Source organism: Thunnus albacares, chromosome 9, assembly GCF_914725855.1.
Source record: "Thunnus albacares chromosome 9, fThuAlb1.1, whole genome shotgun sequence".
In the NCBI taxonomy this organism is placed as follows: Eukaryota; Metazoa; Chordata; class Actinopteri; order Scombriformes; family Scombridae; genus Thunnus; species Thunnus albacares.
The window spans coordinates 24,714,441-24,742,361 of NC_058114.1; the positions used below are offsets into that span (position 1 = coordinate 24,714,441).

Below are 27,921 nucleotides of genomic sequence, written 5' to 3' on the forward strand. Positions count from 1 at the left end.
AGGCAATTGCACTGGGACCCCAGACCCACAGGGGGTCCAGGCTCTCTTTGTGGCTTAACTGCAAATCTGTGACTGTGCATCACTGAAGCACAATATGTACCGAAATGGATGGTTGCATATTTTATTTTTGCCTTTATTTTAATTCATATTCCTAAATAGAGCACAAATCTATCAATTTACCACTAACTTGGTTCTAATTATGAATAATCACATTCACAATGCACAGAGTGGGAGAATTGGGGGCAGTCAATAGGGACATCTCATCTTTTTTGTGCCCCAGGGCCCCCCGAGAGGGTTAATCCGACCCTGACACGTCCTCATTAAGTGCTACCACAAAGACAGATGTAAATCCTTTGTTTTGTACCACAGCCCAGATGTTGGTATGCTGTTCTTGCTTCATTGTGGAAATTCTGAAAGACATTTTTAGCTCAACCACAGCCTCTCAAGCAGGATTTCTACATTAGCTTGACAACTGCACTCAGTAAAACTAGGAGACTTTTTTTTTTCTATCTTGTTCTGCAGTTATCCAGAAAACTAGTCCCAGCTTGATGAGACTCAAGTCTTAAAAACCTTACCAGAGAAAACTAATTTTCAGAAGGAAAACATAAGTTCAACACTAGTTTTGTCAAGAGTTTTATTGTAAATTTATACAGTCCTTCAATTGAAAGTAAAACAATGACAACTTAAGCCAAGTCTTCTTCAATAAATACATCATGAGGATATTTTTGGCATGATAACTTAACTGATGTAAGAAGAAAACAAGAACCACACTGTCAAACGCATAATACTGCTTCACCAGGTTGGAGCAACTGCCTCTAGTTTATTTACACAGCACCATCTAGTGGTAACCATTGAAATGTTCCACAGCCTCCCATGTACATGACAGCGTTTCAGTAGAGTTCAAACAACTTCACAGGCTTCATTAAGACAGCGGCAACTGCCTCGTTCCTGCATTGCAGGAACCTTCACATTGACTCCGTGAATAACTCGACTGACCGAGTGACATAAAGGCTTCTTAAAGTTTTCTTTCATGGCAGAAGAGAAGAGCACAAGTGGGTTCAAAGTACTAGTATATAAAACAATGAGAGAAAGAAAAATAAAAAGGGTAGAGTGAGAAGGGCTTTGGCTGTGAGCAGAGATACGGGAACAAAAAAAGTGCACAGGTGATGTGATGTCAAGATGGTTTTGGAGGAAGAGTGTTTCATGGGATTGAGTGTCACAGGCTCTGGCAGCACTGGAGTTTGTTGCCCTTCTGCCCGTCAGTGGTTGGTGGGACACTAATGTCCACTACGTTGTTGCCAGGAGATTCGTCGTGCGCAGATCTGTCCGCTATCTGCTTCTGAGACACGATACGGTAGATTTCTGCAGAGAGAAATCCAACAAAAACACTGTAATGCTCTTCTCATTTCACTGTATATGTAGTTGTGCTGTACATTCCCATTTGTAGAGAAATAAAATTGCGTAACTCCATGTCAAAATGGTAAAACATTAAGTGAACTGTACAGCTTGAATGTTTCATATAATTTTTCAGATAGATGCAAATGTTTTCACCATCTCATTCCATCTTAAATGAACCCTTGTAGTGACAGTAGTCGCTATATATAAGAATAAGGAAAAACTTATGTGATCCTTACATAAATACAGTGCATTTACATGTCAGCATGAACTGTACCATGTAAGTTAGCATAAATGCTGGCTGGAAAATTAAGGTTGCAAATTGTATCAAAGTATAACAAACATATTTTCTTAAATACTTGAAAAAAAAACACCTTAGTTACAGTAATCAGAGTAAATGTAATTTGTTACTTCCACTACCATATATTTCTTTAAAAAATGACCAACAATTAAACAGAAAACTGGCTTCAGATGCCCTGATTTTTTTTATCCCATATCATCTAATGATATTATGTTCTAAATAATAGACATGAAATATTGAGATAATCAGAGGGCTCAGAGTACATTAGGTGATGTACTCTACTGTGTCTTGCTTTTCCTACCTGTTAAAATATTCTTGAAGGCTTCTTCTACATTTGTGGAGTCCAGCGCTGAGGTCTCAATGAATGACAGAGTGTTCTTTTCTGATGTGGGAGAGAAGCAAGATACATTTTGAAAATGCACACAGTTGACATATTTTACAGATTGTTAGGTGTCAGTGTTTAGTGATTTACCTGCAAAGGCTCGGGCCTCATCAGTGGGCACTGCCCTGAGGTGGCGGAGGTCACTCTTGTTGCCAACCAGCATGATGACGATGTTGTTGTCAGCGTGGTCCCTCAGCTCCTTCAGCCAGCGCTCCACGTTCTCATACGTCAGGTGCTTGGCGATGTCATAAACTAGGAGAGCTCCAACTGCACCCCGGTAATACCTGGTGACAATATAAACCAGGTTATTGCTTTTTTTCCAGCATGATATTTGCATCAATGTTAACTACTTTAAACCCAAAGAAAATACTCACGCTGAGGTGATTGCTCTGTAGCGTTCTTGTCCAGCTGTGTCCCAGATTTGAGCCTTTATCGTCTTGCCGTCCACCTGGATGCTACGGGTGGCGAACTCCACCCCGATGGTGCTCTTGCTCTCCAGGTTGAACTCATTTCTTGTGAAACGGGACAGCAGGTTACTCTTCCCCACTCCAGAGTCTCCGATTAGTACGACTACAGCCAAGACAAAAAGTGAAACATGAGCATGTGTCAGGGCAACGGCTCTCAAGAAAATGTGACTCTCAGATTTCAAAGAATTCCTGCAGTTATTCTGTAATCAGGCATAGCTCATTTTTTTCATTTTACCCAGCTTCACCTCAAACTGCCTCATCCATTTCTACTGCAGCTACTGAATTGTTGTGACTTGAAAAAGAAAAGGCGGATTTGAAACAACAGAAATGGTGCTGACAGTTACACAAAATGTATCAAACAACTATAATCATATGACACACTTTAGTCACCTTATATAATTCAGTCATTGCCAATCTCATTGCTGCTTTCTGCCTGTACAGAGAAAACCTTATCAGACTTTGCCCTGCTGGGAGTGATGCAGGAAGAAGCGAGAAAAAACCAGCTCACTGGGAAATCTGACTCAACAGTTTCTCGGGGCCTCTGTTCCTGCGTTGTTGTTGTTACGAGTCATCAGTATCTCCAATCCATTTCTGACACTCCCAGCAGCAAATCTGGCCCTGGCCTATACTCTAATGCTTTTTTTTTATTGGATAGGAGTGATAAAAGCTGGTGTGTTTCTGCTGCGTCTCCAGTATTAGTATAAAACTCACTGCACTGACAGTTGAGGGGTGACGTACATCAGTGTCTCTCTCTCTCCCCTATAATCTAATGACTTAAGTGCATTAAAGATTGCGTGTGAATAGATATGACACATGACAATAAAAATCAGGTTTCTTGGCTCTTCATGCTGATTATTTTATCTGATCATTAGTTAGCTCTACAGGCTGAAAGGAACAGTTAGGTTTACAGGGGGGGGAAAGAGATCACTGCATGGAAATCTGCCATTGGCCATCATAAACAAACTGGTGGTGGTGAATACTGACTGTGGTCAGCTGAAGCAGATATCTGACAAGAAAACCAAAGCCAAACCAGAGTTTTTCTCCCTCAGGCTACAGGTTTGTAGTCCGCCACAAAGGAAGTCTTGTTTCCCTCTCTGTTGAATGATCTGATATCATTTAACATCAGAAAGTATAGGCCATTGTTGGTGCTGCTGTTTAGATAACTGAGTTTTATACAGCTGGAGGATAATGTCTCTTAGATGACAATAAGGTTTGCTAAACAAACTGTTAACAGCTAATCGCTCCGTCAGTTTGACTAAGCTAGCTCCTAGCATGCAGGGCTAACTCACCACACGCCCTTTACTTTCTGTCAATTTCATGTCCGCTAAGCAAAACTGGTGGTTACCCGCAAACCTTGACAGAAATAAAAGCACTGGAAGGTCGTAGGTAATAGTGAGTGAGTGAGGTTAATATGAAACGACAAGTCTGAAAAGTCACGACCAAAGCGCCGTAGCTAAGAAGAGTCCGGCTAGCTCCAGTTAGCTGGCATTAAACCGCAGCACTGACGGTAAACACGGCTAAATAACATCAAACACGGTTACCTACAAGTGTGTTCTGTCCCGCTCACCTTTGAATAAGAAGTCGTATTCATCGTCTCTGTTCCCCATTGTCTGATATGATCACCTCTCTTGAGACTGCGGGGATGACAGAAAATATCCACCCCGCCTGAACCAGGGTGCTGTTGTTCCAAGATGACAGAAGACTGTCCGCTGAGAGAGAAGGCTGCGTTAACGCTACGCGGTCACGTGACGTACCGGTGTTGCGGATCCACTGGTGACCGTGTTAACCGGCGACTTTCTGCCGAGTGCGTCGTGGTTGTTCGTAGTACCGGCAGCTGATGAAAACACTAAGAAAACACGTAGGTGTCCTCGTGAATACCTTTACTTTAATGAGATTTAAATACTCACTAATCTGTGTTTTTCTCAGTTGAAGATTTATTTAACTGAAATTGTGTGCTGAGTAAGAAATTCACCTCTTCTTATTTTTAATGTGGGAAACAAAACGTATAGATTAGCAGTGCAGCAAATTTTATAACATTATTTTCGGTTGTAAAAGACCCATATTCACATTAAAGTGAACCTGCTCTGTCACTGTGGACCCACACCGTTCAGGAACATATATTGTGTGCAAACACTGTGGTGGTTGAACTTCCAGTAGCCACCAGATTTGACCAGTCTCATCTGTAATTATCCTCTGTATGTCTGCAACATATAAAAGTCGTAAAAATACGTTGACAAATTGTGTATTAAATATATCTGATTGACCGAGGTGAATGCTTCTTGCTGGCGACACAGTTTCATTTACAAAGTAAGACAAATATAATCTCATGAATATAAACTTGTAATTAAAATACTATTAATTAGGAATTCGCGAGGACACCTGTGTGTTCTCCAGGTGTTTTCGACGGCTGGCGTCACTACGAGCAAACACGTCTCAAAGTCACCAGTTAACACGGTCACTAGTGGATCTGTAACACTGGTATGTAGTTTCAGGTACAGTAAGGTCGACAATAAAAAATATAACTGAGCACAAAGGTCCTTGTTGGAGCCATTCTTGTACTGTTTTTACTTTACTTTATTAATATGTGTTTATATGCAGTAGTATGTGTCCACCTGTGGTAATTCACTTTTTTTTACACAGTATGTGGAGTACGGGGAAGGTGCACACAGGTGAGGCAGTAATCACAGAGCAGGTGTGTTGTTTTAATTATTTAACCCACATGCTGCACAAAGGTGACGTGTCAATAGCAGCCCCTCAGTGGCTTGTAGGTTTTTCTTGTTGTTGTCACTATTGTCCCAAAATTGTCACGTGTATTATGATGCAAGACTTTAAGACTTCTAATGATGATGATTTGCTGAGGATTTGGCTATTAGAACTGAAACTAAAAATGTTTTCAGTTGCTTTAAATGATCAGACATCAAAAGCCTGCCTAAAAATGTAAGGAAACATTCTCATCTAAAGGTTGTCAGGTTCAATTGTTCTTCATGTCTGACACACAAAAAATGATCAAGTGGGCTATAAGAGTTAATTCCTGACCTTGGTAAAATTAGTAACTTGACAAAACAATCTGAACTCAAGTTTTTTTTTGGAACTTTCACACAATCTTTATCAGTGGTGTCAAAAGTCCCCACCTAAGAGTCACCTGACCACTTCCCAGGCAGAGGAGGACACATCAAATCTGGAAGGAACACGCCACTGCAATCAATTTACCCAGAAGGCTTTATGCTGCCTTCCTCCCTTTGTTCTTACTTCTTGACTCCAGCCATATGTTGCATGAATCATGTAAGTGAGATTTATTAATTATTTGACTTAATTCAATTCTCACAGAATTTTTATTCAAATTTTTGGTTCTGTTATCAATGCTTACCTTTTTTGTTTATGTCATAATACTTTTTGTTCTCTCTGCAGAGCTTAAACTACACAAACCAAGAACTGTAAAGTGCTCTGCATCCCTGGAGTCTGCCTCATCTATCTTCTATGGGTCTCTCACAGTCACTTCAGCCTACCAAAAAGCTTTAGAGCTTAACTAGTGGTATAAATTAACAGTAATAGCGGTGACTCATAACAAACTACTATTTCCAAGCTCAAGAATGAAACGTATACTTCTATCTTTCAAGCAAACATGGATGAGAAGTCCTAAAATACCTCTGATGAAATCAGAAGATGTCAACAGATCCACCTCCATGACAACTGTCTCGATCCGATAATGAAGACAGTGTGATAGGTTAAAAGCTCCAGAAAGAGCTAGTAAGTGGACCTTGAGTTGGGGTTGTTTTGTAAAACTATATTTCTATTGTTTTAGGGTTTGTTTGCCATAAAAACAAACATCTCATGGCTCAGAGTTGTATAATTTGTTTACATTCATAAGGTAAGTATTATCAAGCTCACTATATAGTCCACACTCACATTCCTCCGTCCTGTTTTTTACCCCTCTGGTTGGGTTGTTTGGTGTTGTAAGTTTGTAATGTCTTTGTTAAACTGTGGAAAATGACAACAGAAGTACCAAATTCTCAATACCAAAAAAACAAAACAAAAAAACTTTCTGTCTCACCTGTAACTGGAATCAAGGCACTGCTAGTGATGCTGACCTTTTCTACATGACTTTGTCTAAAATGTTTACTTGGCTCTGTCAGAGCCTGAAGAGCTGTATTTGGACTAATATCTGCTTTTTCAACAGAATTGGCAGTAAACTGACAGAAGAGTATATCCATGAATATTGATGGAATCACATCAACCAAAAAACAAAACAAAATACCCAAATACTTCTGATGAAAGATCTGAGAAGCTTTCTGAGAGTTCTGGCTAAGGCTATGGCTCTGTGCCAATCTTTAAAATGCCATTTGATCCACAAACAAACCCTGGGCCAGACTAGATCTCCTGTTGTCTAGACTGATTAGCAAAGATTTAGGCAGCAAAAGAAATGCAGTTCTGGATTAATTAGAAGAGCGGATTGTCCTCTCTCTCAATGTGCTATAAAATGTAGCTTCCATTTGGAAAACTAAATACAATAAAAATGTCTCAACTTCACTAGTCTCCATTTAATTAGAATAAATGGGCTGACAAAATAATCAAAAGTCATCTCAGTACTACAGCCACTTCTCTAAAACAGTTACAACAAAAACTGAACATTACAACCTTTCATGAGGGTAGGATTTATAGCAGGACTGATCCATTAAACTGCATTAGTTGTAATTAATTGGCAACTGAGTGTGTTTGATAGGTTCAAAGTTGATAAAACCCCACAAATTCCTCCACTGAGCCAGCAGATGGCGCTACCACCTTTGCCTTTTGCCACAAGCAGGTTATCAATGTTATGTTTGGACTCTTCAGAAGTGCAATACTGTACACTTCCAAATGCATTATAAGAAAATGAGCTGGAGTAGACGATCTGTATGGAAAGCAGCTGCTCTTCACACTGCATACAAGAGGTGACACACTGCAGGTCTATCACTACTAGGGCTGCAACTAGCTATTAGTTTGATTTTGAATTATAAAGTGTTTTAAAAATTGTGGAAAATGGCATTAACAATTTCTCAGAGAACACTGCGTTGTCTTCAATTTGCTTGTTTTGTCGGACCAACAGCTCAAAACCTGAAGATTTTTAATCTATTAATGTGACAGTAGATTAAACCAGAGAATATTTGGAACATATTTTTCTTAAAAAATGACAGAAACGATTATTTGATTGACAAAACAGTTGCTCCACCTGCTTAATCAACAGATTAATTTTCTGTTGATTGAATAATTAATCGACTAATCCTTGCAGCTCTAATCACAACTCTCACCCTTTGCAAATATCTTCAATCACTGGTTGACAGTCACGTGTTTGCTTATCTAGATTACAATAGCATGCAGCAACCAGGCTTCAGACCACAATGCAGTACAATAACAACCACTTGTGTTATTTGGCTTCATATCATATTTTCACAAGACAACAGACAGACTGCACTATTTGTTGATTACTCTAAAACTTTTGTTAATAGTCTTATCAAGATTAGTTCCCCTGCTACGCTGTTTGCAGTCAAAAACAACTACAGCTGCAACGATTAGTTGATTAATCAATTAGTTGCCAACTACTAAATTAATCGCCAACTTTTCCGATAATCAGTTACATTATATCATATTGAATAGTTTTTTTTAGAGGAAAATTTCAAAATTCTCTGATTCCAGCTTCCTAAATGTAAATATTTTCTGGTTTCTCTGGTCTTCTTTGGCAGTAAACTGGATATCTTTGGGTTGTTGACTGTTGGTTGGGACAAAACAAGACATTTGATGATGTCACATTGAGCTTAGGGAAACAGTGATCGACATTTTCCACTATTTTCTGACGTTTTCTAAAACACAGAAATAATCGATTAATCGAGAAAACAATCAACAGATTGATCGATAGTGAAATCCTTAGATGCAGCGCTGAAAATAGCCTCATCGTAGCTTCAAAGCTGGTTTTGCCAGTTCTTACATGAAACCGGGAAAGATGTAGACTAATAGTACATACTGCGAGAAGTCCCTGAACTCAAGCAGGTGTTTTCCATCTTTACGAAAAACTAGTTACGTCAGAAGCTGTCTCACCTGCTCACCCGCCCACCGGACTTATCAACCAATCAGCGTCGAGGACGCCGCTACCTGTCAACTCTTCGGCAGGTGACGTGCAGATACCCCCCTCGCGCCTTCCCGTCCTCCTCACATATACAAGGGAATTGCAGTCACCGCAAGCTGAGCATGAATTCTACCACATAGAACTATCTGAATATAAGTTTTGATTTATTATAAGTTTATTGTTAGTTAGCTTCTACACCTTGATGGCAAAACGAACAGGACGTCAGAGGAGCCAGCTGCCACACTGTTACTATGAAGGATTCCTGGAGAAGAGATCGTTCAAAGATAAGGTAAACCATCAGAGGACAGAGATTTGTTTCTGTGTGTGTGTGTGTGTGTGAGTGTGTGTGTGTGTGTGTGTGTGTGTGTGTGTGTGTGTGTGTGTGTGTGTGTGTGTGTGTGTGTGTGTGTGTGTGTGTGTGTGTGTGTGATCTATTTGTGACTACACTTGGTCTGCAATAGTTCAAGTTCTACTATTGTTATGATCATTTTATTCTTTTAGCTGTTGGTTATATGAAGGCTTTTAGTCTGATATTGTTATCAAAGTATGTAACAGATCAATCAAATTAGCAGCAGTTTAAAAGGAAAATGTCAAACAAATATTGGATTTGGAGCATAAAAAGTTTGTTTTGTCAGAGATTTAATGGTTTAATGATTGTTCATAGCCTGCTTTAGATAAAGCTGCTGGTGCTGGCTGCTGTGTGTGTGTGTGTGTGTGTGTGTGTGTGTGTGTGTGTGTGTGTGTGTGTGTGTGTGTGTGTGTGTGTGTGTGTGTGTGTGAGAGAGAGAGAGAGAGAGAGAGAGAGAGAGAGTCAGCATGTGAGAGAGAAATAGATATCAACCCGTCCAACAACAAGGTGAGATAGTGTTATGTAATCTAGTTTACTGTGAAGTCAGGGATTTTCCTTACACTCTTACATTTTAAATGATTTAAATGTCATTCAGCACCTGTTGGAGAAATTAATTTCTCCATATGGTGGTGTTCAGAGGAGCTGATCCTTTATTTATTTTTAATTCATTTACCTACACTAGCCTGTGTTTAATTATTGCAAACAGCAGTGCATAGATATGCTCTACTGCTTTACTGACACACTTCAAGCCAGCCTAACGTAGAACAGTCAGGTTTAGCGTTGTTGTCTTTGGGCGGAGCAGCCAGCAGTATCATTGCTCTTACGTTGTGTGGACTTTGGAGTTTTTCGTCAGGAGGGGAACAACAGCAAGGCTTACGTCTCTCCAACTGGTCTGACTGCTTTTCTTCTCATTGTGCCATAAAGATTAGAACAACTGACAGAAAAGTAAAGACGGAAACTGGCAAAGCAGGCTTAACAAATATTAAATCCAGTGTGCTTTTTCTGCCCAGCCCTCATCGATAAGAGACTGTACACGCTCAACTGAAAGCATGTAAAATCATAGGGAGGGAGACACTTAAGGAATATCCCAGACATAGGTACATTATAAGATAATGCCCCCCCTCCCCCCTACAGGGCAGATACACTGACTTGTAGCCAACAGCACAATAACTAAATACAACTGTACCTCAAAGTGAAGTTTAGACTATTCCTTCAGTTTTTCAGAGGACTTCTTGGACTCTGTTATTGACATGAATGACTAAACCCTTTGACTATGCCACAAGAAATGCAAAGTTAATTCCAGCGACTTCATGCAGAGGCTCTGGCTTAGGGGCCCCCTGGAGCCTGGCAGGCCCGTTCAGTAAACCACTCATAATCCCGGATGAAAGTAGGGTTGCTCAGTTACATTACAGATTTATTTGGGACTGCTTCCCAGTAGCCTCTTAACATCCACCCTTTTTTTTTTTTTTTTTTTTTTAAATTTTCACCTAGAAAAGTTTGTAACAGAAGAACTGTGAGACCAAAATGCATTTATTGGGTAACATTTGAAGCATTTGAAAGGTAAAATCTTCTAGTTTCAGGAAATGTGCTTGTTTAGCATGTCGCTAAAACACAACCAAAACTACATTAGTTCAAATATGGCTCCAAAAAGTGTTTTTGCTCGTCTATAATGAGTCATATTTGAAAAACAATAACTAGGTCATGCTTTAAGCCAGAACTATGCAGACATATCACCACATACCTTCTACATGTTGTCAACCACACTTAGACCTCTAGACCTAACCTTATCGGATCTAGGGAGTTCTTAGTTTGTGGTGTCACATTCTTTATTAATATTTATGTCTGCATTATTTCTGTTTTCCCTGTTTGGTTTGTATATCTTAGTTAAAATGCCTTCCTGTGTGTTTGTGCAGAAATCTCGGAAACTGTGGACCTGCCTGTGTGGAAACACACTCTTCTTCTTCAATGAGAAGAGAGACACCAGTGTAAGTTATATTATCTAGACATTTGGGTTAATAAAACAGACACAGATTTGGATAACTATAAATCAAACAGTTTCCTGTAAATGCCAACACTCTCAATGTGTGTGTGTGTGTGCCTGTGTGTGTCTGTGTGTGTCTGTGTGTTTCATCAGTACATAGAGAAACTGGATCTCAGTGATTTGATCTCAATAACAGACGACGGCAGCGTGGATCGTAACTTAGATGCAGCCAGAATGAACGTCCAGATGAAGGATGAAAATATCAAATTCACTGTGAGAGAACATATGGAAAATATTTTTAAAAATCCTCTTTATTTTCCAAGTGAATCCTCTTTTTTTCACAGTTTTTTTTGTCTCTCTATTGTCTCTACAGGCCCCAAATGCAGAGGCTCGTGAGCTGTGGAAGGGCTTTATTCACTCTGTGACTGAGGTCTGTGGTGTATAATATATAATATGTATAATGTTCATTATTATTTCATCACTTTGGTGCCTTTTTGAATCATCAAGGAACAGTTACAAAGAGAAATACATATTTTACCTTTAATAAAGTTAAAAATTGAGTTTGATATGACAACACTTTTAATATTGAATTATCAGGCTAAATGTAGATAATTGCATCTTTTCTTTGCACATTGTCTCCCTGCAGCTGTCTGTGCCCTTCTCCCTCAACCTGCTACCAGGCCAGATCCACATGCTGAAAGAGACAGTAGAAAAGGAAAAAGAAAGAAAAAAAAAGATCCCTCCACCCGCAGTCACAAGCTCCAATCCTTACATCACCGTCCAAGCAGACATGCCAGCGTGAGTATTAATGATGCTTGACAGTATCTACGATAACACACATGTGAAATACTGGTGAATACAAAGGGATGATGTCATGACTAAAACATGACTAAAATTGATATATGACATATTTAAAAACTGTCATGAGTGGTCTGACAGTATTTAATGATTATTTCGTGTGTGCTTTTGGTTTTATTCTTAATGCTGTAACTTTAATCATTGCAAAATGAAAACAATTTTAAATGTATTCACACTTTTGCATAATGTTGCTTTCCAGTGAAAATCATGTTTTCAGATAAACAGAAAAATTTTATGGGTTCAGTAGATTCTCATAGATCTCAGCCTTGAAAAGTTGGCATTGGCTGTTCAATTAATGGTTGCAATTGGACAGTAAAAACAGAAAGGTATTAGCTGTATGTGTGGTACCAGTTTTGGTATCAGAAACAAAAAAATCTGATACATATTTACATGTTGACTCTGTCTGTGAGGTCTGGATGAACCTGCTGAGCTCAGTGTTAGATGAGTGCCAGCAGAGCGTTTTTTTTTTCCCATTTGTCTCATCACTGTATTTGTCGTCCTGCAGCTGTTTCCACAGCGTGTCGCGTCTGGAGGCAGAGCTGCTGCTTGAAAGAGAGGCCAAGAGAGGAAACCTGCTGCTGAGGCCTGGAAGTAGCGGAAGTTCCTTTGCTGTCACCACCAGACAAGACCTTAACGGGTACACACACACGCACACGCACACACACACAAAGCATAAACACACACATGCTCCCAATCATATTAAGTCAGGTTAACAGTTGCTCAAATCAGTTCATTTGTATAAAATGACTGCAGGACTCTGAACAAGAGCCCATATTTACAATTTTAACACACTGAATCTGAGTCATTATGTTCACCAAACATAACAAATTGTTATGTTATGTTGTTAATTTGTATGCTAAAGTCCCCTAAACGGTCAGATGTCCCCTTATTTAAGAACTCTAAAAAAAATGTACAATTGTGATTTCCACTTTTATTCTTTTTTTTTTTGATAAAAGAATTGACGGATTTTGTTTACTTGGACAGTTTATAATTTGTTTATTTGTTCATTTGAGTGTTTTGACCACCTCCCTTTCTCTCTTCCTCCATCAGCTCCATATTCAAACACTACCGCGTGACTCGAAAACACGAAGGGGGCTTCACCATCGATGTGGACGATCCTGTGAGTGTATTTTTATTGTCCTTGGATAATACATTACACAAGAAAATAAACTGACAGTGCCTTTTTATTAATGAGCGTTGCCTGTATGCAACTTCCTAAAACCTCTAGGCAGTGACTAACAGTAAGTAAGAGACAACCAGTTACACTTAATAGCTAGAGGTTTTTTTGTTTGTTTGTTTTTATGGGGCTTTATTGTTCACGGGAGAGACGAGTTGTAATAAACCTCAGACTAACACATGACTTTCAGGAACTGAAGAGGGTGATTCCTTGTATACGCAATAAAAAAGTAACACATGATGTTTGATCAATCACCGCAGCTCAGTTTCTTCTGCACCTCTGTTCTGTTGAAGTTGTAGATAAAGATTTAATTTCGCTGCCACCGCAATGACTCACGTCTCATCTTTGTATTAAATGCACTCCGTGTGTGTGTGTGTGTGTGTGTGTGTGTATGTGAAAGTGTGCTTTCACATAGTTTACGTGAAGTTGTACATGGTTTCCTTCTCAGCATCAATGACACGTATCAGTAATTAAAATATTTCCAACAGTTAGGAGGGTTGCAAGAAATTTAAAGTAGAAATTGTGGTTATTGAGTCACGTTTTATCTTTGTGGTGCTGCAAATGTCAGATTCTAAACAAACAATCACGTTTTATTTCCTGTACGTATTTTATTGTCCTTAAGTTGTTAAAAAGAAGTTGTTCTCTGTGCAGGTCCCCTGTGCCACGCTGCATGATGTGATCAACTATTTAGTAGAAACAACTGACAGAGTGCTGATTCCCCTCATCTTAGAGGAAGCATATGAGAAGAACATCTGTACGTAAAAACACTTCACGTTCTCCTTCACTTCTTCTCTCATTTTGTTTTTGCATGCATAGTCGTTATATCATACATACACATGACTAATGTGAGCTCTGGCTTCTTTTTTTTTTTACAGCTTTCATTCGGTCTGATAATGAAAATGGAGAGAAGAGTGTTCAGGATGCCCCGTCATACCTTATCCCACCAAGTTTACCTCCCAAATTAGGTGCTGTCTCCATTAATACACACACAAACACACACACACGCACACACAGCCACTCAAGTATTTACACTGTTTGCCAGACCTGTTTGCTCTGCTCACATTAACCCACTAACACATTCGGGTATTTGGAAATTACTCTTCATACAGTTGCACGAGTTAATCTCAGACTTTTCCTTTCAGTTTATATCTTATAGCATATCATAAACCCATGGAAAAGAAAAGAAATTATGGTCAAACATTTACTACATGTTCTTCCTGGAAAAGTAATACATCTGAAGTGGTTTGTTAATTTACTTTGTATGAGTCAGTTTACATAAAAACTGCTTTTTGACTCATTGTGGTAAGACTGGAGTTAACGAGTGGAGGTAAGATTGCAGCATGAGTCCTCTTACCCACACCCACTCAATCACTCATGGTTTGCTTGATTTAGAGCCTTTGTCAACTTTGGCGGCAGCAGGTTGAAATTCCTCTGCAGGGTGTTGTTTTGCTTTGATTTATGGGCAATTAAAGTGACATTATGTCTCATATTAATACTTGTAATAATTATAATAATAATTTTATGTTTGGTCTTACTGTAGCTCTAAGATCACCGACTCCTGAACCAGCGCTAGAAGCAGTTGTGGAGGAGAGTTTGTACCTGAATGACATGCGTGAGTCCCATCTATCAATCCATCTATCATTCCTGCCGTTCACTGTGCTGTTTTCAAACATAAACAGGTGTGACTTCATTTTTTCCTACTGCTAACTAATGTCTGTGTTCAAACAGTGGAGGAGACAGAACAAGAGAAAGAAGATTCCTCAGTTGTTCTGCTGCCACGTAAGTCTCTCTGATTTTTCCATCTCAAACATTCACAGTGAGAATAATTATTCTGAATAATTATTATCTACTGGACTCATCCTTCCACACATTATGGACTACTTTTCTGTCTTGTATGGTCAAGAGTTGAATTGAATTGCATTGTTATTTAATGCCTTTTATTATATTATATTTGATTGTTGATCTTTGCATATTATTGCTAATCATCTGTCAACATTAATAATTTTCTGTACTGCTTTGGCTATATGGGTTTCTGATCTGTCAATAAAGCATATTTGATTTTGAGAATATTCCCTTTACCTGCTGCATGACTGAATCCTCTGCTTGTTTTTTTTATGACCTTGTTTTTTTACTATATGTCTTTGGTCTTCTATAGAAACTGATAAGAGAGCTCCAAAGAAAGCAATAATGCCTCCAATTCCTGTTCCTCGCAAATTAACCTCCTCCACATCAATCCCCTCCTCTGCCTCCCTTCCAAATACAAAGATGAGAGCCCACTTAGACCCTCTGGGGCAGAGTAAGTCCTACTTTTTGTGCAGATATGTTTGCAGTCTCAATCCATATTTTTCTGTTATGTGTCATTTCATTTATTTAGTTAATCCTTTATTTAAACAGGTAGTCTCATTGAGATTGGGATCTCTTTTTCAAGAGAGACCTGTGTACAAAAAATAAACACAATTTAACAATTAAGAAAAGCATTTACTTACTTTTAAAAAGTTTAAGTCAAATAAATGAATCTAAGTTCATATTTTTTGCAGCTCATTCTCTTTGTGTGCAGCATAGTATTTGAAGCACCTTTTGCCAAGTTCAGTGTGAACAAGAGATTCAGCTATTGTTAAAATGTTCTGTGACCTGACATTGTGAATACTGTATTTAAATGTAAGCAGAGAGCAGAAGTAACTAGGCAGTTTTTTGCAGTACAGCCTTATAAATAAACAACATACAGTGCTGCTCACATTTTACTTTCTTGCCATAACATCAAAGCTCACAATCTGACAATCTAATTTTGCCCGCAGCGATATCAGAGCTGAAAATGAAGCTGGAAAAACAGGCAAGGTGTTTAGAGTGACCTCTCCTGGTGATGTGTTCAAGCACGGAGCCACCTGTCTGTGCCTGCAAGAGCTGCGTTTCCACACACACCATCATAAACAGCCTCTGCATCATGGCTCTGCCCCTCCTCATCGACTGGCTGCCAGCGGTAAAGCCTCTCTGAGGATTATCGCTTTATCGATTCATCCTTCTCAGACACACATTAGCAGATTAATTGACTGTAAAGACGGGTGTACATGTCACATTATCTTCACCGTGTTTATCTTGAAGACTTTGCACATTCACCCCTGACGATGTACATTTTCCTAATCAGATTTTATGAAATTTTCCTATCAGTGTTGTTTTTGTATAATTTTTAAGTGTTGTCACCTTTTTTTTAAAAAAAAATTGTATCCTTTTTGTATATGTATATGTATTCCACACAGTGTACTACTGCCTCTCTATAAGCCAATGTGAACCCTGGATGAAAGCAAACTAATCACAGAAAGGAAATCAGGGTTGGCTTGTGGTTACTGTACCAACTGGATGTAAATATAGTTTTATATATACATATAGTATATAGTTTTTCAGTGAAGTGAAACTCTTCATTCTGTCACATCAAATCAGAAACATGTGAACAAAAAACCTCTAGTATGTGCCATGCAGCAGTTGAAAAATCAATCAGAAATGAATCAGTTTTATGATGTTTTGTATTCTTTTTACTCCTCTTGTTCCCTCTTTACTTTTTGAAAAAGACATCCATGAACATAAGCAGGTGCTCTCACTCCTTTATTACCACAATGACTGATACATTATAGTGGAAAAATTAAACTATTTACAATAAATCGTGACATTCTGTCAGCATGTGAAATAAAGTTAACATAATTCTCAGCAGGATGCGTCTTTAAAGCATTGCAGGCTACAGTTATTCAGGAGACGCAGATACAGAAGGAGCAACATGGCAAAGCAAGACTGTCACCATGTGTGACAAACGTGACAAGGAGGCAAAACAGAGGTGGGCTGTGCACAAATAAGAACTTCTAACAGTTTATCGCTTCTGCTTCTCACTCAGGCGAAACCCCAAACCTGGTAAACAAATATCATAATAATAATTTGTTAGCTGAGGCTACTGGCTAGCTATTTGTTACATTTGGACTAAAGTCAGCATCAGGCGAGCTCACTACTCATAAAGGGGATCTCTCTTTTCAGCAAATAAAGAGGTTTTGTTAGGTAGACGCACATACATACTGTACATACAAGCATTAGGCTGCAGTCAGGTGAAGAGAATGTATACAGTACAGTTATTTCCAAAATCCTAAAGGAGCAACACTGAAGAAAACTCCCCTTTAGCTTTCTGTGCAGTTTTCTGTGCAGAGTCTGTTTGTTAGATGAAACCCAACACTGAATCTAATTTAAAACTAAGAGCCTCGTCAGGAAGCTAAAGAACCCAGTTTCTCACGCGCAAAGTGTGGGCCCCGGCTACTAAGTGAACACTGATAAGTTTGCATGCGTCATTCCTTGGCAAGAAATCCAAAAACAACATCCCTAATATGTGTTGTTCATTGCTCGATTTATAATCCATTAGCTGCTGGGAAAAGTAGAGTTTAAAAAAAAATCCTGATTCAATAATGATCTAGATTCTAGTAAATAGCATTGTCTAGGAGCAGGTCGTTATTTGGGTTACATAAGTTGGTGGATTCAGTGGGTGATAATAACCACTAAGCTACGGTACAACCGAGTTATATTGATACTGACACGATACATTGTTTTAAATTGAAATAGGGAGACCATTTCTTGCAGTGGAATATTAGCATGTCGGTACGCATTACCCGATTTCACCTATCAGTTTGGAAATGAGAAGGAAGGCACAGGGAGAGAGCAGACAGGACAGGGCTTGACCCTTCACCCGCAGCTAGCTGCGTGACAGTACGGCTGACAGTTTTGGTGATGGAGAGGAAGGGCAGCGGCCAGCGCTAAATCATTGCTCTAGCAGCAGTGGGACAGTGCTAAACATTTGTGTAGAGAGAGAAGAACTAGTAAGACTACACCTAACGTGTCCCAAGCGTCAATAACAGCTGGAGTCATACATCTGAATAATTCTGTCACTGAGAGGGTAGATGACTCACTTGTCCCCCCCTCCTAAAAAAAAAACAAAAAAAAAAACACTTTTTGTTGTCATGCAACACAGACGCAGTGTTTGGAACAGGCTAACCCATCGTACTCCAGTGATTTCACTCTTCCATGATATGGCTTTGACCGCAGTCAAGAGCAGAGGTGATGATCTGCGGCGGTGACTGTGGTCAGGCAGAGCTGGGAAGGCAGGCGTCCAGCTCACTGGGTGGGTGAGTCTAGGTGAGGCTGGCGTTGGAGCTGCTGGTGCCGCTATTCTTCCTCTGGCCACTTTGCACCACGCTGGGAACCTGCAGGCCCGTCACTACTGAGAAACTGCCGTTCCAGACCTGCAGGGAGCAGCAAAATCGACAGACAGTTTAGAGACAGAGAGGTCAAAAGAGAACAGAAGAGCATGTATTTAACGTTTCTCACCATGAAAGCTGGTATTACTGGCTGCTGGAACTTGGTTCTGAAGGTGTGCATCAGTTGCTTCGTTTTGGCATTGAAGAAAGACAGTACACCTGGAGAGAATAGAGGAGGCTGATTATACGTAACAGTAACAATAATAGTGCTGCAACTATTATGTTTTTCAAAGTCAATTAAACTGTTGAAACATTGTTGGGATAACTGATTAATTGTTCAGTCTATAAAATGTTAGAAAATAGTGAAATATGTCCATCACAATTTCCAAAAAGGACCATTAACAAACAAGCAATTGTCAAATCTGTTGTCAGTTACACTGAGTGAATACTGAAAAATAAAACCCTGAGCAAAGGACAAATGCTGAATATCTGCAGTTTATTTTTCGGGAAAGAAATTCTCTAGATTTCTGCCCCACTTAAAATGTTTCACCCCTACTACTGTCTACGTGTTTATCAATCTTACCTTCTTCATAGTTGCAGTAGACTCCTATACTGTTCGGAATTGGACAGTCAAGTGTTCGAGCCTTGTTGTTGTGCTTGGCTGTGAGGCTCTGCTGTAGCCAGTTGTTCAGATGGATGCACCAGGAAGCGCTGCTTTTCCCCAGCTGGTCGAATCGGCCGAGGCTCCGCAGGGCCACGCCCACAGCGAAGGCCTTGCTCTCCTTGTCGAACCGCACCTCCCAATACTGCTGTCCAGCGTCGATCATGGTGTCAGCTGGGGAGTCGTGATACACATGTACAGCTAATGAATGTCGAGTTACAGCATCAAAGGAGGTGTTGATCTGCCATTTTGTGTTTAAGATACATGTCAGTGTTTGTGACTTCTGGTTACATAAACACGTCTTGCAGGTAAATCTACAAAAGGCAAAGTGCAATATCTGCTCTTCAATATGTTATATTTTCGTTGTTCTACTGCTTCATTTCTCGAAGATATTGGGGTTTTTAGTTTTGCAGTACCTGTGAAAATGCACTGTGTAACCAAGGCAGAGTGCAGTAACTGCACTTACTGCAGTTTGCCTTTGTTTTAGGACTAACTTTGAAAACGAGGCCGCTAACAACCGCTTCTTTATAGGCGACCTCCTGAACAAGGTGATTGTCGAAATGTGAAATCTTTGAAAGAAGGAAAAAATTCTTAAAGATGGCACTTTCCCATGACCGAAAACTAGTGGTACATGCATTGAACCGTGGGGCACACAAAAATTGTGAGTTTTAACCATAACTGATGATCATTTTGCAAAATGACATACAGTATCCTACATGAAAGCCATTTATGTTAGCTTGTAGATGTTAGCTATGCAGATGTTAGCTTGTTAACCATAACCAATATCATTTTGTTCCATTGCCAATGCAGTGACTGGTCTTGTGTCGGTTACATGTACAGAGTCCAGAGAAGAGTTGAAACAATTAAAGTACGTTGTTTGATCCAAATTAAGCCATTACCATGTAAAAATATTGACAGATTCTTGACCTAATCACAACAATGGGACATCCTTTTGTCTTTTATAAGATTTGGCTTTGTAGGGCAGTTTTGTTAATCATGTGTATTCTTACCCAGCACTGTGTAGGACTCTGCTGTAAACCTGTCTCTGCCGACCCGGGCCGTCGGTGCTCTCTTAGGCGACATCAGTGCTGCCCTGATTACAGATGAGACAGACGGTAGAGACTTTAAAGAATCCATATTTTTGAGATTTATTCTTAATCATAGTAAGTTCATGATCACATAGTTTATTAGGTTTTTAGATCACTGTCACTAGTTCAAGCCCAGAATCAAAGACACTGATACAAACCTGGCTGGAGAGTGCATTGGGGAGTTGGTTCGGTTCTTGTCTTTGCGGATTTCTTGTATTTTTCCTCCGCTGCTGTCCCACTCCACACTCAAGTCCTCTACCTTCAGGTTCTGGTGGGATGAACCAGAGTCCAGTTTGAAGGTGAAGGCTGGAAACAGAAATGGCGGCAGGATTTTGAAAAACTAGTTTATTAATCCAATATTCACATTCGTATGAACAAAGATCCCAAAGACTTTCCATATATTGTTGATAATTGTTGAAATAATAATGATCTCAACTAGTATTCTCACCGTGGGTTTCTAGTGTAACGGGCTCAGAGAACTCTCCTGCCACGGCCTTGTTACACGCCCTCACTCTGAATGTCATGTACCGGGTATCAAAGCGCAGACCTGATCACAAAGAAACACAATTATCCTTATTGACTCGGCTTCATCTGAGAGTTTAATGTCACATATCTTGTCACAGTCCTGCTCCTACCTGTGAGCGTGTGCTCCATCTCTCGTATCCCCTCCAACACCATCCAGGGATAGTCCTCTCTGATACGAGGGGGCCCCTCGTGGTTTGTGCGTCGATGTTCCAGAATATAGTGGTCAATCTTGCTGTCAGGCTCTGGCAAGGTCCAAACTACAGTCACTGTGTTGTCACACACCTGGCACTCTGATACCTGGATCTCTGGAGTGGCGGGAACTGGATGTAAGACAAGAGAGACAGTTTGTCAGTATCCAAAATCAAGTTCTTATACACATTTCTCTACAAAAAAGGTAGTGTGTGAAACTTCCAATAAAGAGACAGAATCAGGTTTAAATTTTTTGTTGAAAACTTGTTTTACACTGTCATTCAAGTTTGTAATTCATCATGGAGTGAGTTGTCACATGGAAGTAATGTTTCAGCTTCTTTGATTGATTTTTTGCTACTTGGGGGCAGAAGAACTCTAAAACAAGCTGACAGGTACACAGACTAACACACAATATTATCACCTTATGGCAGAAGTGTCTAACAACTGTCTACTAGCACATCCAGCAGATACTGGGCAACATTAACTTTCATTTGGATTCGCGTTTCTGTGCAGAAACCAATATTTCCAATATTTCCAATATTTCCTCTCCTCTTTACTGTGGTCTGGTCTCCAACAGATGAGAAGAACATCTGGCTCTATAGCTGCTAAATGTTCAACTTTCTTCACCAGCTAGCTGCTTACTTAATGTGCTGTTTAGTCCAGCTGCAACTAACAATTATTTTCATTATTGATTAATCTGTCGATCATTTTCTCAGTTTATCGATTAGTTGTTTGGTCTGTCCATGAAATGTCTGAAAATGGTAAAAAAAATGTTGATCGATGTTTCCCAGGGCCCAAGGTGACGTCTTGAAATGTCTTGTTTTGTCTACAACCCCAAAAACATTCAGTTTACTGTCATAGAAGACTAAATCAACTAATCATTGAAGCTTTAACATTTAATGCTGCGAATGTAGTGTAGAGTTGGTTTATCAAAGCTTTTTGCTAACTGCTGTTAGAAACGAGACTGAGACCTACAGTGCATATTGTACATGAGCTGTAAAAGCCACAATACTTAAAGAGGTTGAAAAACCTCATACAGCTGCAGAGTTGGGTGATTATCCTCTGTGGTCGACTCCTTTCATATAACTTGTAGTCGTTCGACTCACTGACGTACACAAAATACCGATAACTGGAGCTCTTTGAAGCCGGTGCAACAGCCATGGTTTGACATGGTTTTGCTTTCTCACAAAGTGTGAACAGTTAGAAACAAACTCAGTCAGACTGTGTAAGCCAGACATTCAAGAGTTATTATATTTGTTTCAACATTACTCATTTATCTACAAATGACAATCAAAGCAGCATTTGTTGACTTCTCTTTTTGAACTCTAGTTGCAAATATCACAAAGTAGTCCAGTAGTGGATGGAGTATACAGTAAAAGTTATAATACAACTCTGACACTCTTGCTTTAAAAATCTCACTTAAGTATTTTCAGCAGTTAGTACTGTAGATTTCATAGTGTTTCATATAGCTCAGTTATTACAGTTATTTTTTACTGTTTCAACTGGTCGAGGTGAAACTAATTTACTGCTTTATGCTGTTGGGCCGTTCATCTGTAACTTCCTTTGTATACTCTGTTTTTAAATCAAATGAACTAGTCTAAAGAGGTGACTGTGGATATAACAGGGTTGCTGCACACTTTTTGAAATCGAATTTAATGCTTTTTAAGACCTTTTTAAGACAGTATCATACAATATTTAACAATATCAGTAGGGATATTTTGCTGGATAATTTTGTATCTCCAGATGACAATCATATATAGAATCACAAAAAATAATGAAATTAATTTCGAATACATGGAACTGTCCCACTGTTACATATTACATTTGATAAAACGGTATAATGTAATGTAATATTAAAATAATTTAAAATTTAAGTTTTAGTTACAATTTGCCTGGAATAGTTAATTTTGTGAAATTTTTCTGTGAAAAAACAATAAAGCTGTTCTGGTTGTTCTCACACTCAAAGTCAGCTGTGGTTAATTCTAATTCTGTTCTTTAAGACACATATATGTTACAGTACATCTGCCTTTCATCTACTTTAACAGTCCACTAAATCTGTAAACTCCAACTCGCTCCTCTCCTTCACACTACAAACATTATTATCCAGATTCTATCAACTATCAGAAATAACAGATCAGACTTTGTGTCTTCACTGAGACATCCTGGCTGACTGTCTTCAGCTGAGCATCATCTGCACTGTGATCTGTTTTTGTACTTCTTTTATCTTGTTACCTTGGTGAGAGCAGGTAGTCTGTGGAAAAGCAACCGAAGCATTTACCAGAAAATCAAAGAGCTGCAGTGAGTTGCAACCGAAGACCAAACCATATTTAAATAGGTGAATCGTATGGAGATATTTCTCATGCAACTAGACATCACCTCAAAATTTAAGACCTAACGTAATTAAAAATAAGACTTTTTAAGACATTTTATGACCTTAAATTCTGAAAAAAAAAATCATATCTAAGACTTTTTAAGGATCTGCAAAAACCCTGTATAAATATAAAATGCACTGCTACACAAAAATGATGACAATTAAAGTTGAAAATGTAGAAAATACTTGAAACAAATTAATTTGCACTGATGACATGATGGAATATTTTTAGTGCCCGGGTGGATTTTTTTTCATGTTTTGAGAAAAAAAGGGGTTAGCACTCAATTATAAACTAAATGACTTTCTGCAGAGAACTTATCCATTATACTTTAAGGATCATGTTTTGTATGAAAAATCTCAATTAGTAAAGAAACAAATACCATGTAGTGGAGTAGAAGTGTAAAGTAGCATAAAATAGAAACACTCAGCACTTTCTTATGTTACTGTCCGTTTAAATTAAAAGTGGAGCAGACCTGGGAGAAACTTGAGGCCCTGCAAGATGTCCCTCTCCTGGCTGAAATCCACCATCAAGTGGCTCATGTTGTCACTGGCTTTAGCCTTCAGGGAGAGGCGGAAGGCTGGAGCCATTGTTACACTGCAGACAAAGAAACGCACAAGAGAGACACACAAACACACACGGGGGGTGGAAACAAGCATGATCGCATTATTCAACTGTAATTACAGGGCAAACACAGGTGATTCTAATAACTAAGAAAAGGCCGCTAACTAGACTTCTGTTACTACCACTGAGCTCATCACCCTGATCGACATTTAAAAGCGGAGCTAGAGAGGGAGCAGCATTCAACCAGGGAGGGGCTGACACAGGATGGTACAGACTTGAGAGGACAGTGGGAAACACAAAGACAAAAGGCTCTCGAGTGGAAACTTTTCCATAGTGCTTATTGTCTAAGAAATGGGTGCGGTGACTACATGTTTGAACGCATGCATGCTATATTATGAGGTGGCTCGTTGGTTATAGGAGGCTATGACAAAAGGGAAGCAATGGATGGCTGAGTACTATACCTATCCTTAATGTCTTTGGCCGCCTGGAGAGGAGAAGCAGAGAGGGAAAGGAAAAAAAGAGAAAAGAGATACGGAGCGAAGAGAAAACTGAGTTGTAGCCCATCATGTTGTCATTTAACACTGTGTTAAAATAACTGTGCTGGTAGTATGACACCACAAGAAGGACAGATTAAATCATGTATATGGACACTGGAATTCACTGTCAATCATTTTTAAAATAAAAAAAATCAGTTATGAACAGTGAGCAGGGGGAACAGTGCAGCAGCATTACAGCGGCTGTTGAGTCGGTCAGTTACCTGATTGAACCCGTCCGTCTCAGAGGAGCAGAGCGTTTGGTTAGCCAGCTCCAGCAGCTCCTCTGAACTCTCCAGGGCTTTGGAGCAGGCGCTCAGCTGACTCTGAGAAAAACAGCAACTCACAGTCAGACAGCGAGTACATCTGGAAAACTCTCACACGTTCGTCTTTAGCATAATGGGACCATTGTGTTTGCAGCAGAAGCTATGGACTTTGGCAGCATCATTTGAGAGTCATGGTTTGGTCTTGAGGCTGCAGAGAATGAAATAATCAATGAACGACTGCTTATTCCCATCACAGCTGGGCTGGAATGATCGCAATGAAAAGTACTATAAGAATAGTAAAAAAAAAAAAGATTAAAATCAGCTCTTTAGTGACAGAATGTCACCTCTAATCTACTACATATCAACAACTCTATACATTATATTGATATTGAAAATGACCTTGTTAGTAAATATTCATTCTGTTATCTAAAGAATTCATTTACAGAAACTTCTTAATTTTAGATACAAATTCAGTTATTTTGACTAATTCTCTCAGTCTTTCTCTCCCTCCATGTAACTGTTAAATTATATAAGTTGCATTCTGGCAACTTTATACAGACAAATGTGGTTTGTCTCCTTTTATTCTCTCTTCTTTTAAAGGTTTGTATGCTCATTCTAGCATTATATCAGGTGTGTTGGAAAAACTTCAAAAACAATATAAAAGACTTTAAAGAATTTGCCGGCACATTAAATAGATGTTCCCAAAACATACTTTTTGTCTTGATATTCTCTCTTATTCTTGCTGTTTTTCAAAGGTCATTTGTTTTTAAGTTTTTGGTTTTTTAATAATAATTGTGTGTAATGTAATAGTGTGTTTGGTTTGATTTTTTACTGAAGCAAAAAAAATAACGTTGCTGACATTGAAAGTTTCCTCTAGTGAAACTGGTTCTCAGTGAAAACATGTTTTTAGTTTTTAGTCAGACCCTAAAAAGGCCAGTCGGGGTTTTTTTTATGTGGTAATTTCTGAGCAAAAACAGCATCGTTCATTTTGTGATCGAGATAAGGCAGGAGCATCATGGAGCAGTCACACAATGCCGCAGAACGTGCTTGTAAGACATTACTTTGTCACATGACGGAAAACTCCCATCACAAAGGGATTAGTGAAGATTTATAAAGCAAATTAAAGAGGGTCATCATAAAACACCGCAGCTACCTGTAACTCATACGTGCGGCTGGCTCTCTCCTGTTTGATGCGTGTCACCATGTTTTCCTTCATGTCCTCCAGGACAGAGTGCAGGGAGGTGAACTCAGACTCCAGGTCCTCCTGGACTCGGGAGGAGTTCGCCTGGTGTCACAACAAAAATGAGTTGATACAGGAAAGAAGAAGAAGACTGGTTGGATGAATACACTGACAGAGACAAACAGCCTAACTGTGTGCAGCCTGGATTTAATGAAATAGGGTTTTAGTTCAGCCATGTGTGTCTTTGTACCTCTAAGTTGTCGAGGCTCTGTTTGAGACTGCAGATGAAGTTGGAAATCTCCTCATTCTTGGTGGCCAGCGTGTGGGTGATCTTACGCAGAGATTCCTAAAGCAAGATTGTGTATATTTAGCATTTTGTTGTGCTTGAAATATTTAAAACAATCTGATCCTTACAGACTAAAAAGACACTTTAATACTCATACATCTACGCCTGAATGAGTGTTTCCTTTCCAACCAAACACTTCAACTCATTTCACTGCCTCCTATGTGGGTGAAGCTGTGCTTATCAGTATAATCATTGTTTGGCTGCAGAGAAAACATGAGCTCCTTTTAGACATGATTAAACATTTGTTCTTCAGACTGGATGCTGCACTAGGAGGGAGGACACTTCACGGGCGGAAGGATGCGCAATCATAATTTAATAATGCGGCTCCACAACCATTGAACAGCAGACTTCAAAGAGGTGGACACACACAGACAAGGGCGATTATTCCACGAATCAAACCTCTGACACGTTACATGTCATCCCAAGCTGCTTCTCCCACAGCGGAAAAAAAGCCCCATTCATACTGGAGGACTACGTAATGTTTGTTGATGCGAGAGAAGCTGCGCAAAGGCCCCCCCAGCCCGTGATCCATCGATAACCAACTCATCGACAGACTGCAACATAAACCGCATCTGCAACCGGACAAACGCGTATAATCACGGAAAACACGATTGTGAAGCACGAGTGAGAGTGTGTGTGCCGCATCCACAAACTCCCCGGTTTGGCTGCTTCTCCCCCTCCTTCCTTTGTACACTGTTACGCCCTGAAACGGCTTCCCCCCATCAGAGACACCTGTTCCTCCGGCCCCGGCTCACCTTCTGGTCTCCCATCTCGCCGCTCCGATGCACCGGCGCCGCTGCAGCCGCAAACACCGCCGGGATTTCTCCTCCGTCGCCCGCTTTCGCTTTATTTGCACGCCGGAGCTGGTAGTGATGCTGCCGGAGTGCAACGCATCTTCGGACGGACACCAGCTACCAACGCCTTTGGGCCGTAGTGCGTGGGGCGCATGCGGCAGAGGAGGATTGTGGGTGTTGGTGTTCCTGTAATGGGGGTGAGTCATGATGCCTTTGAGGACTCGGAGAAAAGTAAGGCCGATACGACAAAGGGCTCATGTTGTGCTGCAAACGTGGTTTATCGAACAAAATAACAAAAAATACGTTATATAGCATCAGGATATTTTATCTTTTTTTTTTAAAGTAAAATTTGTTTACCTTAAACTAATCTCTAAATGCCTAAATAACCAGGCTGCTCAGGAGGTGCCTCTCAAGGCTTCAGTAACACGAGGTGCATCTGCAGAGAATCGTAAGGAGCCCTTCATTAAATCCTCACTTGGACAGATGGCCTTTTCTGAAACAGTTTGTAAAGAGGGATCAGTCATGTAGTCATGAGTGATCTGCTGCTTGTTGTTTTATGAAACTTTTATGGTATGTTTGTTTGTGAGTTGAGTTTTGTGCTGCTTTGCATGTACTTTGTCGTTGAGTTTTGTGTTGTAATGTGTGCATAGGCTATGTATTGTGTTTTGTGTTAAAATGTACAGTATGTATATGTATTGTTGAGTCTTGTGCAATTTTTTAATGTATTTTACTGTTGAGTTTTATGTATTTTAAAAGGGACTGGCATTGCAAACTAGTTTATGCTGTAAATGCTGTGGTCTGTGGCATAAGTTCATGCTGTATACTTGTCCTTATACAAATAAACATTAAATAAAGATAACTGAAAAGTCAGTTAATGTGTAAATTAACAAAAGTCAATTAATATGATTTTTTTTATTTAGGTAAAGTATGAAGATGGAGGCCAGTTAGAAGAGTTTGAGGTGAACAGACTTCTATGCTGCAACAACACTAAGCCAACAAAATAACAACAGCAACAATAAAACTGTGATAAATACATTGAATAAAAGAAGATAAAGAGTTGCAACAAAAGCAGATATTCTTATGAGCTTGAATATGTACATGTGCTGACAATGGGCTTTGAGAAACAAACTTTAAATAACTAGACAAAATGATTCTGCTCCTGCATCTCCTCCCAGAT

At 39.5% G+C, this 27,921-nt stretch overlaps 3 protein-coding genes and 1 long non-coding RNA gene across 8 annotated transcripts; 2 read left to right on the forward strand and 2 right to left on the reverse strand.

Moving 5' to 3' along the window:
- Positions 1-617: 617 nt before the first annotated feature.
- On the reverse strand, positions 618-4,300 carry LOC122989250 (ras-related protein Rab-11B-like). The gene is made up of 5 exons (XM_044362005.1): positions 4,113-4,300; positions 2,453-2,648; positions 2,169-2,362; positions 1,998-2,078; positions 618-1,362 (listed from the first exon to the last, which is right to left on the reverse strand). The coding sequence occupies exons 1-5, from the start codon at positions 4,150-4,152 to the stop codon at positions 1,217-1,219; spliced, it is 657 nt and encodes a 218-aa protein (XP_044217940.1). The 5' UTR covers positions 4,153-4,300; the 3' UTR covers positions 618-1,216.
- A 114-nt stretch (positions 4,301-4,414) lies between these two features.
- Positions 4,415-6,379, forward strand: LOC122989251. Of its 5 annotated transcripts, none has more exons than XR_006404996.1 (3): positions 4,415-5,023; positions 5,658-5,827; positions 5,954-6,379. It is a non-coding gene; the product is annotated as an uncharacterized LOC122989251 (long non-coding RNA). The 5 variants fall into 5 exon arrangements; XR_006404997.1 differs by lacking the exon at positions 4,415-5,023 and adding an exon at positions 5,158-5,214; XR_006404994.1 differs by lacking the exon at positions 4,415-5,023 and adding an exon at positions 5,183-5,237.
- Positions 6,380-8,607: 2,228 nt separating this feature from the next.
- Positions 8,608-16,666, forward strand: LOC122988622 (signal-transducing adaptor protein 1-like). The gene is made up of 13 exons (XM_044361073.1): positions 8,608-8,931; positions 10,905-10,976; positions 11,126-11,245; positions 11,346-11,402; positions 11,619-11,770; positions 12,336-12,467; positions 12,881-12,950; positions 13,659-13,761; positions 13,883-13,972; positions 14,548-14,619; positions 14,736-14,786; positions 15,163-15,303; positions 15,803-16,666. The coding sequence occupies exons 1-13, from the start codon at positions 8,845-8,847 to the stop codon at positions 15,853-15,855; spliced, it is 1,200 nt and encodes a 399-aa protein (XP_044217008.1). The 5' UTR covers positions 8,608-8,844; the 3' UTR covers positions 15,856-16,666.
- fsd1 (fibronectin type III and SPRY domain containing 1) lies at positions 16,221-27,567 on the reverse strand. Its single transcript, XM_044361070.1, has 13 exons — positions 26,706-27,567; positions 25,855-25,950; positions 25,578-25,709; positions 24,383-24,484; positions 24,087-24,109; positions 23,537-23,658; positions 20,614-20,823; positions 20,427-20,525; positions 20,137-20,284; positions 19,901-19,983; positions 18,813-19,064; positions 18,360-18,448; positions 16,221-18,274 (listed from the first exon to the last, which is right to left on the reverse strand). Exons 1-13 carry the CDS (start codon positions 26,718-26,720, stop codon positions 18,164-18,166), a joined length of 1,482 nt encoding a protein of 493 aa, XP_044217005.1. The 5' UTR covers positions 26,721-27,567; the 3' UTR covers positions 16,221-18,163.
- Positions 27,568-27,921: the final 354 nt, after the last annotated feature.